The sequence below is a fragment of the Talpa europaea genome (assembly GCF_964194135.1).
Source record: "Talpa europaea genome assembly, chromosome: 9".
In the NCBI taxonomy this organism is placed as follows: Eukaryota; Metazoa; Chordata; class Mammalia; order Eulipotyphla; family Talpidae; genus Talpa; species Talpa europaea.
This window is the reverse complement of record NC_140076.1, coordinates 59,692,817-59,711,409: the sequence shown is the minus strand read 5'-3', so window position 1 is coordinate 59,711,409 and position 18,593 is coordinate 59,692,817. Positions and strand designations below refer to the sequence as shown.

The window sequence follows — 18,593 nt, the reverse complement described above, 5'->3', positions numbered from 1 at the left end:
TATTTCCTCATTTTTCCAAAGAGATATTCCTGTATTTTGAATAAATCATGTATAAATAAAATTATGTTTGAAAAATACAAGAGAAATTAGATTTTAAGGAAATTCTGTAGTGAGTTTTTTCATAAAGAAAAACTAGAGTGAAATTCCTGTTGCTGAACTTTGGGGATAAGTAACTAAAGCCTGCTAGAAACAGGACTTCTAAAATATGGCTGGCAGGCTGTAGTTCAAGGCCATTTTTGATGATTACAACCAGGATACCTGGAGCCAGAGACTTAGGGTTCTTATAATTAGAGGCGTTTATGCTCAAAATGAAGCTGAATTCTATCTAGGCAAGAGATGTGCTTATTTTGTGTTTACAAGGCAAGGAACAACACAGTGACTGCTGGTGGCAAAGTGAGTAAAACCAGAATCATCTGAGGAATATTCACACCAAATTCCAAAGCAGCCATCCTGCTAAGGGCATTGGACACAAAATCTATGTGATGCCTTACCCCTTGAGGATTTAAACTTACTAAGAAAACCAATAAATAAAAGTGGTTTTGTTCTCTTGGGAAAATAAAGTAATGTTCTGGTTTCTTTTTTATTAATATCTTTATAATGCTTAAAAGAAGGCAGAAATAGATTTCCCAGAGGAAATCAGAGGGATTTAACCAACATGTCTGGCCTACCTGAATGAGTCTGTTAGCCGATATTTTTTGTTGTTGTTCTTAATGTGATTTTGCTTTGTGTAGGTTGGTTAGATACGTGAGCAAGATGTGCCCACGCTGCTCTTGGTCTTTAATTTTGCATGTTTGTGCCACTGGCCGCCAGCTTGAGGGCTTTCACTGCTTGCACATCCTGCATCCTGGATGTAAGGCTGTTTGCTAAGTCCTGTGTTTTGCTTCCCTTGCCATCGTGAGACTGCCAAAAAAGTATTCTTTAAGAGTATCTTGAGATTCATAATATATAGTACTGCCTTTGAGACAGTAAATCCCATTGTCCTTGGAAAGATAAGCACCACTTAAAAATGAGAAATGGAACTCAGCTTTTATTTCCTAACCTCAGGTACCTCATCAAAAGCTGTAAGTTAGACTCACAAGTAATATATGGGCATGTGTTTCTGGTGAGGCTGAACAGCAGGGGGGTGGAAGGTGCTTTAGCAAAGAAAACCATTGTTTACCGCCATGAAGAGGTTTCTTTCCTCCCCTCCCCATTCCAAGTTTTGACATGGAACATGCAGTCTAATTGACACCGCAGGTCACATTATCCCAATAGGTCTGGGAATGCCATCTAGTCAGCAGGAAGTTAGCAAACAAAGGGGAGAATATATGAAAGGAAATTGTGAACAGTGTTGAGCCCCAGTATCAAAAGCACCTTTGCACTTGCCTTTGCACATTTGATTGTGAGATGCATCCTTAATTCATCTCTCGTGTAGAAAGCGGACCTTCTGAGTGCCAGTGACCCCTCTTAGGCATCTGTTCCAGCCCTCCCAATTAGTGTTTCTGTGCCCTCTTTGTTGTGTGCACAACAGATATTTTTGCCTTCTTTAGAGGAATTAAGCCTCTGGGATTTGGGCTTGACACCACATCAGTCCTATCTGCTATAAATAGTTTCTCTGGAGCCAAGGCAGATGGTTTCTATGATCACAGAGGGAGATCTCACTTAGCATCCCATTGTATTTGCAACCAGTCATCTAAATAGACCTTTTAAAATACCAAGATAATGATGAGGGCGAGCCTTATGGAAAGGTTTATGAGCACACCTGGACCCAGTCCTCAGTGACAAACTTCTGCCTCTGTTGTTTTAATCTTATGATTTGCTCCCAAATCTACTTTAAGTGCATGTGGCGCTCTGTGATAGGTTACATATGTTTGCTTAGTGCTGAAGCTACAAAATTGAGTGAAATAACCCTGTCCTTAAAGAGCTCACACCTTCAGCCTTGAAGGTTTATCATCTAATATATAGGGGAATCAACTAATGAAAGATCATAAAGCTCATAACAGGAATATCGAAATAGGGACTTTCTTTGGAAGGTTGAAAAATGTAGCACCGTGGTACATAACTTTCTAGATTTAATAAAGATAGGTTATTCCTAGTATGTTTCTTGTAAGTCAGTATCTTAGAACTCTCAGACTGCTATAACAAAATACCACAGAGCAGGTAACTTGGAAACAATGGAAATTTACTTCTCACAATTCTCAAGGCTGGAAGTCCAAGATCAGGGAGCAACATGATCGAAAGAGGGCCCGCCTCTGAGTTGCAGGCTTCTCATTGTGCCCTCGCATGGTAAAGGGGTGAAGGGGCTCTGTAGGACCCTCCTTTTGAAAGGTACTAATCCTGTTCATGAAGATGCTGCCCTCACAACCTAATCACCTCCTAAGGTCCCACTTCCTAAGACCATCACATTGGGGTGTTAGGATTGCAATATGTGGACTTGGGGGACAGCGTGGACATACAGCCTGTAAATCAGACAAGGCACATCCTTTAACAGAAGAAGTACATTGATTCTTAGTTTTATTTCCTTCTATTTATCCTCTCATCTTGATCCTGCTTGCTCGCTTTCACTCTGTCTCCCTGGTTGGAAAGATAATCTGTATGAAATGCTACCTTTCAGGACTTGACATCATCTGCCAAATAAAATACCAGGCACTCTTACTCTTGTGATGCTTGCACCATTTCCTTAACCCTTTCCCAGAGCCTTCACTGCTCCCTTCTCAGTAATTTTACTTATTGATAGAAGTTTTATCTCCAGTGTCATCAGAAGAAGTACAACAGCTCACCAGGGTCATTTATCGGGGCTGTTCTATTGTCAACTTTAGGAACTCTAGAGAAAGGAAAGAAAAACTTAAATCTTTTAGGATATTGATAGAGCTGAACTGTATTTGGAATTGAACTAATGAAGTGGAGTAAACAAAGATTCGCCAGGGATCTATGCATTTTCCTTTCTGTAGGTACCATTGACAAAGGCCCCAGACTATAGAAAATTGTATTCTGTTACACCTCATAGGCAGTAGAGCAGAGCAGTGATGCTGATTCCATGACCTCAGAATCCCCGATCTTTAGCCTGGGACCTGAACACACAACTAAGCCCTTCCAAGTTAAATCTGTTTCGTTTGTAAAATACTAGTGATGACCAATTTACTTCTTAAGGTTGTTTAGGTAGATTAACTAAGATAATGAATATAAAGGACTTTTCCAAGTGCCTGCCTATATTGAGCTCAGTTAAACACTGATTTTAAAGTAGATCCTTACCTCCTTTGTTCTGTGTGGTTGTGGTATACTACCAGCATCCATGACTTGGTTTCTAGATAATTACATATTGTTTTAAGCATCAGATTTTTTAAGCGATTCAGGTGCTTTTCTTTTGTAATTAATATGGATCATTCATTTCATTTAATCCTCACAACAACCATGTAAGAGGGGTGGTGTTATCCCCATTTCCTTACAGGTAAGGAAACTGACCCAGGTAAGCGAGATGACTTTCCAAGGACACAGTAACAGCTGGAGATCCAGTTGGAGTTTGAACAGACCATCTGACTCCTAAGCCACACCATTTGGGCTCTTCTAGCACTGCCATGCTACTTACTATGTGTCATCAGCCTTCACCTGTACAAAGAAGTTATCCATCTGCCCCACCAGACCATGAATTTCTTGAAAATAGACCTGTTTTATTTTTATTTCTTTTAATACGTCCACTTAGTACCTTGCATATTTAAAATTATGACTTTTTTTTATTTTTAACTGCATAACATTGGGGTACCCCCCATCAGGTCTTTCCACCATAGTGCACTCACCACCAATTCACCTGTACTCCACCCTCCCTCCCTGTTCTTTCCCCTCCCAACTTGGTGTCTCAGTTCTGCAATCAGCTATCAAGGGCTATTTTAAGGGGGGGGGGGGTTGAGAGAGGTTGAGAGGTTACCTCTATCCAGCCTCATTTGCCACACCAAGTTCCAGCCACTCAGACCTCATTCAGCTCCTTTAAGGTGTCGTGTTCACCAGAGGCAGGGCCTTTGCACATGCTGACAGACTTGCCCGGAGTGCCTCTCTGATCAGTTTAACTGCAGTTAAAACACCTGTTCATTTCTGGGCATGATTGTGTGGTTCACAAACCACGTCATTTGAGGAAGAACTGAACAGACTGGAAAAGGGAAGTCCAGAAAGGACACTGATGACTTTCTGCAAACACAAGGCTACAGTCATGGAGAAAGGGTAAACTGATTCAAATGCTCCCAAGAGGCTCAGTGAAAAGAAAATTTCACATCATTATGGAGCAGAACTTTCTAAACATCAGCCATTCAAGGTAGAATGAATTGCCTGGGGATGGTGAGTCATCCTTCTCAAGAAGTGTACTGACAAAGGCAGGTCCCATTCTTCAAGAATATTACTATTATTATTAGGCTTTGTTTTTTTGTGTTTTTTTTTTTGACTAGGGAAGAACATTTACAATTACCACTTTCTTTTTCAATATGATGATAGTATAAGAAATTCATTCTCAGTCCCACCTTAAAAATTTCTTAAAATTTCCAAGTCTTGAGTTTTGTTTTTTAACTGGGGTAAATAAAGCCTAATATTTGTGGTTTTGTTTCTTTTATGGAAACTAGTAACTGGTATCACTTTTGGAAAGTCAAGTTTATAGTGTAAACCCTAGTTGCTATACTTGTTTGCTTTTCTGGATCTGGAGATAAGCTTGTCTCTTTGTAAGAGTAAGTCAGAAAAAGCACTTGTTTTGCATTTGTAATCTCAGTCCATCCCATTGTAAATGAGGTATGAATTTTTAGGAGAAATTATAAAATTTAAATACTCCTAAAAAGGCTCAGAATATCAGTTTGTGAATCTTATTATTTCTCTCCGAGTTTCAAATTTATACTTGTTTATTACCTATTTAGTACTAATTTAATTCATTCTTATTAAGCAGGAATTCTCTAGGGCAATACCTTGGCAGAAAAGTATCAAGGTAGAAGGACTCTCCCATTTGGACACTATGTGGCAAAGTTCATCCATCTAGAAACTGAAGTGAGGAACATGTGTTGTCTGGCTATAACCATATGTCCAGTTCTGATGTGACCTCATTTAAAGCTTCATTCATCATGTTATGTGCTATTGTTTCACTATTACTTCTTTTCAAAATTTAAATTTAGAACTGCAGCAACTTAAACCACCAGATATTTTTTTAAGTAACAATAGAAAGCCATTATACATTTGATTAAGTGTTTTATTTTGCTGTTCCCCTTCAAATGAACTTTGCATAGCCTATTTCACAAGGAGTGTGGTTTGCTTTGGCGTGTAATCCCCCAGAGTTAAGCTCCCTTTATCGTTACTGCTTAAGTCATATATTTTTATACAAAACATCTTATTACCTTAGTTTTATTTTAAAATCAAAGCAAAGTTTGCAAAAAGTCTATGAAATGAATCACACTGAAAGAATGTTAACGAAAGTACCTTTGAATTTCCAGATTTGGGCATTTCTGATCTTAAAGAATATCACTGTAAGCAAAAATATTATGCAAGCTCTGTGTAAAATTTAGATAAATAAGGACCAGATGGAACTATAGGGACTTATAAAATATAATGCAAATATTATCCCATTTCCTTAAAATAAATCTGTACTTCAGTATGAAAAATTATATTCATTATTGATGAGTATCAACTTTTTGTTAAATCAGCCTTGGCAGGGGCACTCCATTTAAAGCAAATATAAAACAGTTCCTTTTTTGAACTTGAGAAGAGAAAGCTTTTCAGAATCTTAAAATGTGAAACATTGTTATATATTTGCAGCAATACTTATATTAGCCTTTTTATTGCTGTGATTGTCATTCCACATTTTAGTTTCTTATAAATGTATGCAAGAGTTTGCAATCCCCAACTTTGAGTTTTAAGATAGCTTACTTAGTCCGATACTTTAAAACATAGACATACACAGAAACAGAGGGAGAGACTGAGAGACAGAGATTGGTGTTACTGATACCTGTATAACTGATCATGTAATGCTTGCTTTTATATCAAGAGTCACTGTGTCTATTGCTGATTTAATGCTTATGTATGTTGTCTATAGTTTATTATCTAAGAATATTTTCAGTGTTCCAGAATAATGGTTACTGAATATTGTGATCCGCTTTCTTTTTCTTTGAAGGATTCGTATGTCCCTATCCTCATACCTTATCTCAAACATTTTAGAGTAAATGAATAAATGGAGATTAGCAAATATAGACTCTTTGTTCCATTTGTGGCAGAGGTTTATGGAGAGTATTTGATGTCTGACCTGTTCTGAGATGCTTAGGAAAACAGTGTGGTTAACACCATTTGCTTCTGATCTCTCTCAGCCTATGGAAGTAGAACTTCTTCAGGTCTGCAAATTAAAAAATCTTATTCCTAAGCATCTGTGTAAAATGTCCTTTTCTGCTTCACTTTCACAAGAAAGTGGGTTCATAGAGCTCTAAACTTCTAGAGCCATGCTAATGGCTTAAGAAACCATGTCCTACTACTCTGTCCTTGACCAATGTGAAGTGTCATGAACTGAGTGGTCCCTACAGAACCACTTGCAAAGTTGGCCATCTGCAGAGCTTTCAGAAAGGGTAACTCCCCTCCTTCTCAGACCTGGGTTCTTACCAACTTTGATCAAAGCGAGATACACTTTAACAGTTTGAACCCAGCACTTTTTCTTTAAAGTCTGGAATGGCCATCGATCTCACAAATCAGTGACTCGTTCATCCATCTGCATGTGTATTGCAGTAAAGACCTGAATGTAGTTTTGCACAACATTAGACTGTACTGTCAGTCCTTGTTGGTTTGTCCTTCTGCTGAGAAAGTGGTCTACTTTGTGGAAGACATGTCTGTAGATGCTTTCTAAACAGTGACAACCATTGAGGGAACTGAAAATGTTTCAAGCAGGCATTGAAATGCTCTAAGGTCACAGATCTGAACCATGGTTTTTTCCCAGAGGAAGGGAGGAAATACCCATTTTATATGAAATGTTTTCAATACTTCTTTTCATCCTCCTGGGTCTTTCTCATTAAGGATTTTTCCCGTAAGGCAAGGAAATAAAACATAACACTCTTTTTGGATCATTGATAAATATGTTTTCCACTTAACTGTGAAGTTCAATATGAAACTTTCTGTAGTTAAAATGTCTTTTAGTGTGTGTGTGAGAGAGAGAGAGAGACAGAGAGAGAGACAGAGAAAGAGGAGTGGGTACAGGGGCTTTTATGAGTTTCAGAATAATTAGGTTTAACTCTGCAGTGATCCAAATGAAGTAAAACATATCTGCAAGCTATAAAAGTAAACTATATATATTCCTATATAGTAATAACTACCATATAATTCTTTATCAAAGTTTTCTCCTCAATTCTTGTTAAAACAATCCACCAAATATCTAGAAGTCTGATTCTGTGGAAATAGTTCATCCACACACTGGTGCTCATTGCTGCCCTTCAATCCGCAAGAGACCCTTGGTTAATTTCTCTAACACATGGCTTCTTTAAGTATTATGGGCCTATTGTGACAACAATAAAATTGCCTTTTGCTGAGTGATTGGTGTGTTTATGAGTTACTTTGTCTACCTGTTGGCAGCTTGAACAGTAAAGAAGATGGTGATTGATGAGCTGAAGAGGCTGATGACTTTGACTCTGTCTAAGGATGCATTACTGCCTCTTGTGAAATTCTCTTCCAGCAATTCAGAGCTTAAATGCCCATGGAGGAGTTTGTGATTTTTGTGGAGCTCAGTGATAATTAAGTCCCTTATACTTGTCTCCTTTGAACTGCTCTCTGAGCTCAAACAAATGCTCTGAAAATTCAGGTGTATTTAATATCCATGTGTGATAGGGATTTTGGTTGTATATTCTAATAATTGACTATCAGAAACTTAGGACTAAGGTAAGCTATGACATACTAACGCTACCAGCCTCCTCTTTCTGGGTCATTTTGATGCCTTTTTCTGTCTCAAACCAATTTTTTGATAATCATTTCACCAACATTTAAGGAGTATCTACTCAGAATTGGCACCAGGATACAAGAAGGAATTAGAAGCGGTCCTCATCCTGAATGGTGGGAGATGGTACAGGACATAAGGTGATGAACAAGCAGTTGTGACACCATGATAAGTTCAGTTCTATTAGGAGGTATAGTGGTGGCCCAAGGTAGTGTTGATTAGAGAAGAGTCAGAATATATTTAATAGAAGATGTGGCACTTGGCTCGCTCAAGTAAAATTCATGAAACAAAGGAGTAGCAGATTAAAAAAGGGGCATGACCTTTAAGCAAGTGGTGCCCTTCAGCTTTGCCAGTATAGACGTATAGACTATCTCTATTAAAACAGGAAATTAATGTTGCTTGTGTCTAGTTAGAGAAATTGTGCTAAAGAGAAACTTTTTACTTTTTTTTAAAGATTTATTTATGCATGCAAGAACTTGGATACAGGCCAGAGGTGTGGGGGGGGGGTGATGAGAGGATTAACCAGAGACAGAGTGGGGAACAGAACAGGGGATTGACTGAAATACACTGCTGAGGGGAGCAGCAGGCAAGTCAGGAGAGGTCTGCTGTGCCATGTGAATAGCTCCCTGGCCGGGGATAGAACTCGTACTGCAGTGGCTGTGGCTAGCTTCATAGGTTGCGTCTTAACCCCTTGCGCCAACAGGGAGGCCCTAGAGAGAAACTTTTTAGTGTACCTATTTTGAGTTTAGTGCCAAGTACATATCTTATTCTCTAGAAATTAATGAATCATACATACATACATATTTGTTCTTCTAGAAATGGAGACATTAGAACCATAATTCTTTCAAGAATATGATGAATATCTTTACATTACTTGGAAAATAGACATATTGAAAACTAACAGTTGATAGATCGTGTTTGCTTTGCTTGTTGGACAATTTTAGAGACTACTTAAATTAGCGCTCAAGTTTAAGGAGAGTCTAAAGTCTAGAGTCTAAAGTTAAAAGTATGAGTTGAATATATTCATTAGTCAATAGCCTGTTCATTGTATATAGTACTAACAAATATAACAAAAGGAAGAATAAAGTAATAGTTAAAAAAAAAAAAGAATATGATGAATAAACAAGCCAGCTACTTCTACCTGGGTGTCTGCTTTTTAAAATGTTATCCCTATTTCTAGAATAAAGGCATTTTCCTCAGTCAAATATGCTTCATACCTAGACTAGAAAGAGTTTTTAAGAAGAAGACTTTTCCTGTGTTGAAAGCTTCTTCAACTCACTGATCAAATTCTTCTCTGACTCTAGGGCTAACATATGAATAGAGTATCCAGAGGGAAATTGTTGGCCTTATCTAAGGTAGCAAGTAAGCATGTCAGAAAAAAATGCATTATCAGAAAAAAAATGCATTCAGTGAATAATATGGGTACACAGAAATAGGGCTGAAAAGATGGAAGGAAGGAAGAAAAGATGGAAGGAAGGAAAGAGACAAAGAATAGCAAGTATAATTAAAGGAGAGACTCCATGTTGGGGTGGGAAGAAATCTGCCCCTCAAGCTTTGTGTAGTGCAAACCCCTAATCATAGACTAACATTAGCAAGTGAGACCTATAGATCTTCACCCCACATCGTTAAGCCAAAGGGTTCAGTTTCCACTTCCACAAGTTATCTTTGTGTTCACTCTCTATAAAATGATCAGTTCATGCCCTCAAGGCTCTTGCCATGGAGTTGAGGAGACAATATTTCAATAGAATTGATGCCATATGGAAAATCCCAAGTTAGTTTTTACATAAGTACAAAATAAAATACTCAAAACAGATGACAAACTTGCTATTGTGGTAGGAACACAGACCTTGGTGTTAAAGGATCCCAAGTCAGAATTTCATCTCTCCTACTTAGAAGCTGCGAAGACATGATTCAACTCGGCGACTGTTTCGCCAGCTGTAAATGAGACTAATAATTGAACTTGCTTAGTTGTTATGAGAATTAAATGGGACAAATGTGAAGTATGGAGCATCTTTGGCACAAAGTTGTTAAATAAAAGAGATGTTATAATTTCCTTACTATGTGCTGGCATTGTACGCAAAGCTTTATGTGTAGATAATACTGTTAAAACTATATAAAAAGGAGGAAGCTAAAGCCTGGAGTAGTTAACAGTCTTTCCAAGGCCTGTGGCCAAAAGTAGCAGGGCCAGGATTTGGACCAAGAAGTCTGACTCCAGAGACCAAGCTCATAATCATTTGTCTCTATAGCCTTTCCTCAGGGTAAGCCAACAACCCACCCACAGGGAAATGATTAATAGACTGCTTCTGGATTAAATGAGTTTTAGAAGAAGTCATTGGTGTTGGTAGACAAGAGTCACTGAGGTATTACAGGGTGAAGGAATGTTATTTAAATATGCAGCAGTAGGTGGGAGGGGCTGATAGGGGAGAAATCCTTCAGAGCTTTGCTAGCAAACACTTTTACTTGAGTAGCTCAGAGCATTAAATTATGGGGGAGATATGCAGTGAGGAGATAAGAATCGTGTGTATAATCAACTGCAAATTTTATATTTAGAATAACAAAGGTGCTCTTTCATTAGTGACCCTTGATTTCCCCTAATCACAATTTTTCAAAACAAGAATTAGTCTTAATGTAGCCTTATCAAAAAAATGGGCAAAATATCCCCAATCCAGTATTTCTTTTTTACTATTCTTTCTTACACTGTGAAGTATGTAAGTTTTGAAAGCTAAATTCATTATTCTTTCTGACTCACTGGCCCACATTTCTAGTTAACTGTTTGTCCTCACTCCTCACCTCATCACCCGAGATAATGCAACTGTCCAGAACCACAGCTTCATAGAACACTCAGCACACCAGCCACATGGTAAGAAATGTGGCCTTTTCTATTAACAGTTCAGAGTGTCTTGTCATTCCTTCTGTTTTCACTGATAACTTTAAGAAAAATCAGTAGTAGTCAAGTAAAAGGAAAGAAATACATGGGGAGTTTTTTTTAGTATACAGAAAGACTCATGGGCCAAAAACAGGTCATCGGCAGTGAGTTCATTATTTATTTGAGACTATTGAAACTATTAACAGAAGTTTCCTTTTATTTGTGACAGCTCACTAAGCATCCAAGAAGTATCTAAGAATTTTGGATTCAGGCTACTTTTAAGGAATAAAAACCCCATGGTGCCTTTTTCTTTTTTTTGAGTACGAACAAAGAAAAATTTCTCATTTCATTCTTGCAATGTTCCAGGATCAATGAAATGTGTGCTGAAAACTAAGCTATTTAAAATCCAGTGAAGATGGGATGTTTGGCAGCAAATTTTGAAAACCGGTATCACAGGGGGTATTTACCAGGGACATGTGTGAGTTTCTCCCTATGTTTATCTTCACAAAGTGTCCCTCACTCTCACAAAGGTCCCTCATTGTCATCTTGGCAGTATTGTTGGGGTTGCCTCAATCCACTGATACAGCAAGTTTTCTCAAAGTCATTCCCTTGAAACAGATCAGAGCAACATACTCTTGGCTGTAAATACTCCTTGGGCCTGGAAATTTTATAAGTCAGTGTTAAAACAAAGAATGGTCTAGAATCTGTTGCTGGTATAGAATCTAAAATGGAAATTGTCTAGATCAAGGAGCATTTCCTGAATCTCAGTGCTACCTCTCTAATTACTATAATAAGAATATTTTCAGAAACTGTGTGATTATAAAAGTGAAGTATTTAATATTGAGAAGATACTTGGAATCCAGATGATTTATCTGGTTGTGGACCTCTTATTTCATTGCTTTTCTACACCAGAATCTACATAGAAACTTTTCTTATAGGATGTAGGTTTCATTTGGATTTTTTTCTTGTTATATTTTTGCAAGAAATATTTCTTTATTCATATCAATTTAATTCTAAATCTGAGGCTCCATACCTCTGCAGTAAGGCAGAATTCAACCTCAGTCATTTTGGTAGCTCATTGGTTCTTGGGATTCCAATATCTCCACAAAAACACCCAGATATTGGTAGGCCCTTGTGATGGGGTCTTCATCATCAATTTATAGTTCATACTTGACCATGATCTCTTTAAATCCAGAAATTCTGTTGCTTCCACCCTCACCCCACCCCCACCCCCAGCCTCCTCACCCCCAGGACCTGGGACACAGGTAGGATCCACTATGCCTAGAATCCCTCTGACTTGACCATTGCCTGCAGAGTTTTGCAATTTGTGTGTGTGCTGAGGGTTGTAGTCAGCAGAGGGCTCAAATTCTCATGGGACTCACTTCTCATGGGACCCACAGACCTCTGTTCTACTCAGTTTCCTCTCCCAATACAACTATCATATTCTATTCAACATATTCTTTTCAGTGCCCTTCAGTTTTATGGAAACCAAAAGAACCAGTGACTTCTGATTGCTTTCCACAAAAATCACTGAGATGGAATTTCAGAGCTTGGCTACTTGGTCAACATGAGGAGTAAGGGTGGGGGAGGGAGAAATAGTGCAAATAAACACAATTGAATATCTTAAAAATAGTCTCAGAAAAGATATATAAATAATTGGGTGTACTGATGTAAATTGTCTGGAGGATCCTTAGAAAACTGCCAAGGGTCTGGGGAGTGGGATTGAGGGCCTGAGATGGGAGACACGTCTCCTCTCCCTCTGGTTTGCCACCTTATGGTATTGCTTCAGTCCTTTACATTGGTACACAGTCTTTTTATGATAATGAAATATTTAAGGGTATTAATTTAAAGTAATACAATTTTTGTTTTCAATTCACAAACTGTGAAACACTTCTTCAACCAAAACTCACTTACTTTAGATTCTGTCCTGATTTTATAGTTCAGAATGTTGAGTTCAGGAGAGTTCATTTGTCCAAGATTACATAATGGTAGAGCCAGGATTCGAATCCACAGCTGTCTTACACTTAAATCCATTAATGCTCTTTCCATCCCATGCTATGTGCTCCAGGACCAGTTGGTGAAACTGAGTTCTTTCCTTTCATTGCCCAAGTAATGAGGCCTGACAAACACCCTTCACTAGGCCACACATCTATGCTAAATCCTTTAATACCAATAAATAGCTGAAATCATGTTTCAAAATACACCATAAAATGTAAATAAGAATGACGCATAGGTCACCTCAAGTTCACACACAGCAGCAATGTATATAGGGTTAACAGTAATACATATGGAGGAAGTTTAACTTGAAATACTAGGCAAAGCTAGTCCTAAAGGAATGAAATAATAAACTTCAGAAAAATTATACCTCTGAATGTATCTTGCCACAAATTGTTTATCTTTAGGTCAAATAAAATAAGACTATTAGCAAATAACCAATTCTGGACTTGCCATCTATGATTTGGTTGTTTGCTTAAGGAACCATTTATAGGTTTGAAAATTAAGAATTTTTTTTGTAGGATGCTATAGTTATACATGAAGTCTATGAAGAAGGAGCAGCAGCCAGAGATGGAAGACTTTGGGCTGGAGACCAGATATTAGAGGTATGTGGTTATGAATTTTATTTTATACCACTAAGTATGGTTCCTTTACTGACCTTGATGTACAAAGCTTGTTTATTCACTGTCTTCTACGCAATCCTCGTTTCTTTTCCATTTAACAAAACATGTACTTTATTCCTTTTTTAAATTGTACACTGAGTACCATTAGAATCACGACAGATTATCAACCTAAATATGTCTGTGAAAACTCATTAAAAGGAAAAGCACAATTTATGATTCTGTGATATTATTGTCAAATAAGACTCTGTCATACTACAGTTTGATTCTTTTGCCTTTCCATTATTCTTACTAAATTCCCTCCTAAAAACACGTTCATATAGACTCCTACACATAAACCCACATACCTGATATTTAAAAGACTTCACTGCAAGTTTAAGTATTATTTTATTATGCCCAATAAATCTTTATATCAAGTAAATGTCTATGCTTTGCCATCTTTGTTTTCTAGTGGATGAAAATGTAGACTCTTCTGCCTTTAGGTTGTAAATGATACTTTTTAAAAATTGAAATGCTTAACTTGCCTTTCAAATTGACTCTCATTTAGCAAAGGTGTTAAAGCCTTTTAAAAAGTGCCAAGGCAAGCAGTGTCTAAACTAGGGAACGGATGAATGGGAAGCCAATGCCAGGCGTTCTGGTAGGTGGAACTAAAGAGATTTTTCGATGGTGTGAAACCTTTAGGCAACATTTATTTCTTTCATTGGATGAATTTAATTGAATAGTTAAGATTTTATGGTGGGCATGTGCATTTTTGCTTTGCAGCTTTAATATAGCACATTCTGAATGACATCATAGAATTTTATTTTTCCCTTCGGTGGTTCATTTCTGCCTCCCAAGATGAAACCAGAGATATAATAGAGGGCAGAAAATAAGGCAAGAAGGAGTTAAAGGAGAGGTCAGGCTGACTGCAAATTAAATTCAGGGCAAGTTATAGGATTTCTCTGCAGGCCTTTACTGTGCTTCATCATTGGATTAGGACATATTCCCAGTACATTCATTAAGGTACAAATGTATAAGGTTAGAAAAATAAGTGAGGCCTCTTTGGGAATTAGCTTGACTACTTTAGCATACAGCACCATTTTCTAGTGATCAGGATATTGGGGGAGAAGAGAGGGTTCTCCCTAGATTTTTCTATTTAACTAGTGCTATAATTGGCTTCAGAAGGTGAATAGATTGAATATTCCAACAAATATAGTTTCATACATACCTAATACTCACATGATATTTACACCCACAAAACACTCTATAATAGTCACTTAAAATTGAATCTACTGTGTGCATTATGTTGTGTGGTGATGGTTGCACATGTTTAAAGTCACATAAATTCACAGAATACTATACTTTAAATATGAATTGTTTATTTTGAAACAATTTACTTTGGCATAAATTTTTTTTTAACTATTTGTTTTGGATAGACCCTCTGCTTTCTCCTATAAAACATATTCATTTTGATTTTTTCTTTTTTATAATTAGTCTTTTTCCTGGTCCCTTATTTAGGTTTTCTAAATTCCTTCTAGGAGTGAGACCATCCGGTATTTTTCTTTTTCTTTCTGGCTTATTTCGCTGAGCATGATCCCTTCCAGCTCCATCCATGTTGCTGCAAATTGCATGAGTTTATCTTTTATACTATAGGGCAGAGTCGGGGGCGGAGAGAAGAGGAGGGATTAGGGTCAAAATAAGAGGGATGGAATTGTATGGGGAATATAACCAAAATGAAAATGCATGCATTGTGCAAAAATGAAAAATGATGTAAGAATTATATAAAATAAAATATATTAAATTAAAAAAGAATGTAAATCAACATCCCTTCAATTAAAAAAAATATTCATGTATAAATGAACACTCAGGACAACTTAACATGAAGAAAGCTAATTTGTTTTAATTGGAAGGAGAATTTGAAAGGTCAAGTAAACCATTTCTCTACATCTGGCCAAATTTTAGTACCCAATATATACCCAATACACGTCTCAATAGAGATGGCCAACATCGTCTCTTACCCTAGACAAGGTCTAATCCATTACAGCATATTACTTGTTAGCTAAGAAATAGAACTCTCACCTTGGTCAAGTAACAAGTTTGCTTTGTAAGTCCCTTTAGACCCCACATGTAGACTTGTTCTAAGTGTGGTCTCTGTGCAGGTGTATGATGATACATAATCAGCTTGTGGCCTGCATGTTGCCTTGAGAAGTGGACAGGCTGCCTTCAGTGTACATTTTAAGACCATGAAACAAGGCAACCCTAAATCAGTGCTTTGCCAGTTTTTTCCTACTATTCAGAGTCCCCTGCATCGCGAAAATTGGCCATCTATGGTTTTAATACTGACCTGGTGTTAAGATTAGGGCAAGCCAAATTTTGCTTAAAATTTATACTCAAATAATTCTTTAGCATGGCAACATTTATGACTCTGAGTAGCGAGAACTGCCCTTTCTGTGGTTGTCCTTTTAGAGTCAGTTCTTCCTCTTACCCTACCCTTTCTCTTATTATTGCCTTCTATTTTTTGTGCAAGTGGGAACAGAAAGATAGGGTTAATGCCTTATTTTCCTTGTGGAATAAAATAATGGAAACTGCTATCCTAGGTTGGCTATTCTTCCCTTTTCAAGCGATGGTTCACACACTTCCCCGACATGCTCAACCTACTCAGAGATTGTCCCATAGAAAACTGGGCTTCCTATAGCTCTTTATCCCAAATCAGGGACCCTACTATTACCACCCCTACCCCTCTGCAATCAGTGTTCTAAATAATTCATGTAGTGCTTCTGCAAGGCACTTAAGGTAATATATCACTCTGCAGTGTTCTAGCCACGCAGCACTATTTCGCTTACAATCATTGGTGCATTTACTGGTGTCTTCGTAACCAGAGGAAGAAATGAAAACTGCAAACTTGGACATCACTTTGATTTCAGCAGACTTCTTGATGCGGAAATTTAGTACAAATTATTTGCAGTATTAGAGTTTAATGACAGTACTTTTAATTAAAATCATAATTGTTAGCCCCTTTCAAAAAGGAAGACTTTCAAAAAGACTTAGATGATTCACCTTCAATCCATGAATCTAACTTTATTTTCAGTTAAGTAACAGAAGTGGTCTTGTGTGCCATCTATTGGAGTACAGGAAAATAATCAGCTCAGACCACATTTTCTAGAGACATGGTTTTCCCCTTTGTTCTGTGAGCTCCTCCACAAACAATGAGAATGCATTCATGGGCCTCAGGTGAATGCCAGTGTTGAAATATAGCAGCAATGAAATAACCACAGTTATTTCAGTCCCTTGTAAAAATATCAGCTTTTAACTTATATTGAGCTTTACTATGTGCCAAACCCTATGCCAAATGTGTAAGAGAGTTTATTTCATTTAATCCTCACAACACTGAGTGTTACTATTATCTCTAGTTCAAAGAGGACACATTGAAGCTTAACCTGAGTAACTTACGTAAGGTTTTATAGAGTCACTACATTGGAATTAACACCCCAACTGAAGTCCTTCTTGATCCAAACCCCTTGTTCTAAGCCACTTGTATTTATAGTTACCCTAATAAAAGTAAACAAGTCCACCAAAATATACCAGGAGAAAAAATCAGCTTGAAAAGTAGGCTTCTAAGTACTTTCTTGACTTGTAGAATCAGTTTTAAGCAATAGCTCAATATCATCTTCTCCAGGAAGAACTTAGTCCTCTCTCTCTCATTTCTGTAATATTCTTTATGCTACAGGCCCTTAGCTTCTGGAATGTTAGAATTGTAAAAGACTTGGACTGACCCATTGTACAAAAGAAGGAACAGACGTTCACAGATAAACTTGACATGCTCCAGACACACAGGGCTAGATGTGAATGCCAAATGGAGTCAACATCTTGAGGGAACTCTTGATTGAGCCTGCCATCCATCCGGCCATGACCTAGGCCATGTGTATGGCTTTTCCCAGCAATGACCTTGAGAAAATGACCCATTTTGAGCCTCGGGCAGCTCTGGCCCTCAAATTCTCCCTTGTATCAGATTCACTAACCAACATCAGTGCTTGACCTTCTCTGTGGTTGGAGGCTCTGGTAAGCCCATTGTTAGATTCAGTTGTAGAACAGCATAATATAGAGAGTAAGGGTGGAAAGATAATCTGACTCAGATCTTAGCTCCTCCACCTAGGTAGCCTTGGTCAAGTCCCTTAACCACTCCGTGTCTCAGTTTCCTCATCTGTAAAATGGTAACAGTATCTATTTTGGAAAGTGAGAATAAATATTTAATGAGTAAATATTCATAAAGAGCTAGCACACAAATATTTAATAAGTAAAAATAAAGATGTTAGCCATGATCTTTGCTAAACAGAAAAGGAAACAGGCCCACAGACATTACACAACTTGCACAAATTCACATGAATTTGCCAGAAGCAGAGCCACAGCTTTACTCTGTGCTGTTTCCAGGCCAGTTTGCTGGCTCATGTATGGTCCTGTCTGCTCACCATGGTCCAGATTCAAGCAAGAGAACTTCAGGTGGTCTTTGACACTGTTGGAAATACTGGTCCCATTTCCTTTTCTGTGGTTTTGTTGTGATGTCAGCCATTAAGAGGGAGTGTTAAATCCAGTGTTAACTTTCCCTTTTGATCGCAAGCAAATGAGCCAGTTAATCGCCACTGTCTTGAGTCATCATCAAGTTCACAGTTACATAAACTGTCATTATCATATGAACCTCGCTTTCTCCTTATTTGGGGTGGAGGGATGTGAGGGGTACCTCCTTTGTATTGAAGCAGCTGGGATTGTGACTGGTCGCACCTACGTGCTTTGGGAATAGCTGGTAATTTCTAGCAGTTTTTCACTGATTGTTGGATTGAGGCGCTCTGGCAGTCAGAGAGCAGTGAAGTCTGTGCTGTCAGTTCCCATCTCTCTTTGGTCATTGTTCCAGGTTAATGGGATGGACCTGAGGAGTGCCAGCCACGAAGAAGCCATCACTGCCCTGAGGCAGACTCCCCAGAAAGTGCGACTGGTGGTATACAGAGATGAGGCACACTACAGGGATGAGGAGAACTTGGAGATCTTCCCTGTGGATCTGCACAAGAAGGCTGGCCGAGGACTGGGCCTCAGCATCGTTGGGAAACGGTAAAGAAATGCTGTGTTAGTCAAAATGCATTAGATGTTTTCCTTCTAGTCAAGTTCTGTGGACTAATGCCTATGAACACTGAAAGATAAAGTCCAGTGTCAACTAATGATGGAATTTCTAAAATTC

General features: G+C 38.0%; 1 protein-coding gene across 6 annotated transcripts in view; it reads left to right on the top strand.

Moving 5' to 3' along the window:
• The window catches only part of PATJ (PATJ crumbs cell polarity complex component), a gene marked incomplete at both ends in the record, with an annotated part of 267,283 nt that overhangs the window by 214,473 nt on the left and 34,217 nt on the right, over window positions 1-18,593 (top strand). For all 6 annotated transcript variants that reach the window (XM_084244370.1, XM_084244373.1, XM_084244372.1 and 3 more), the window contains 2 exons: window positions 13,289-13,372; window positions 18,273-18,466. In XM_084244370.1, coding sequence (XP_084100496.1) covers window positions 13,289-13,372; window positions 18,273-18,466 — 278 coding nt within the window. The remainder of the gene's footprint in view (window positions 1-13,288; window positions 13,373-18,272; window positions 18,467-18,593) is intronic.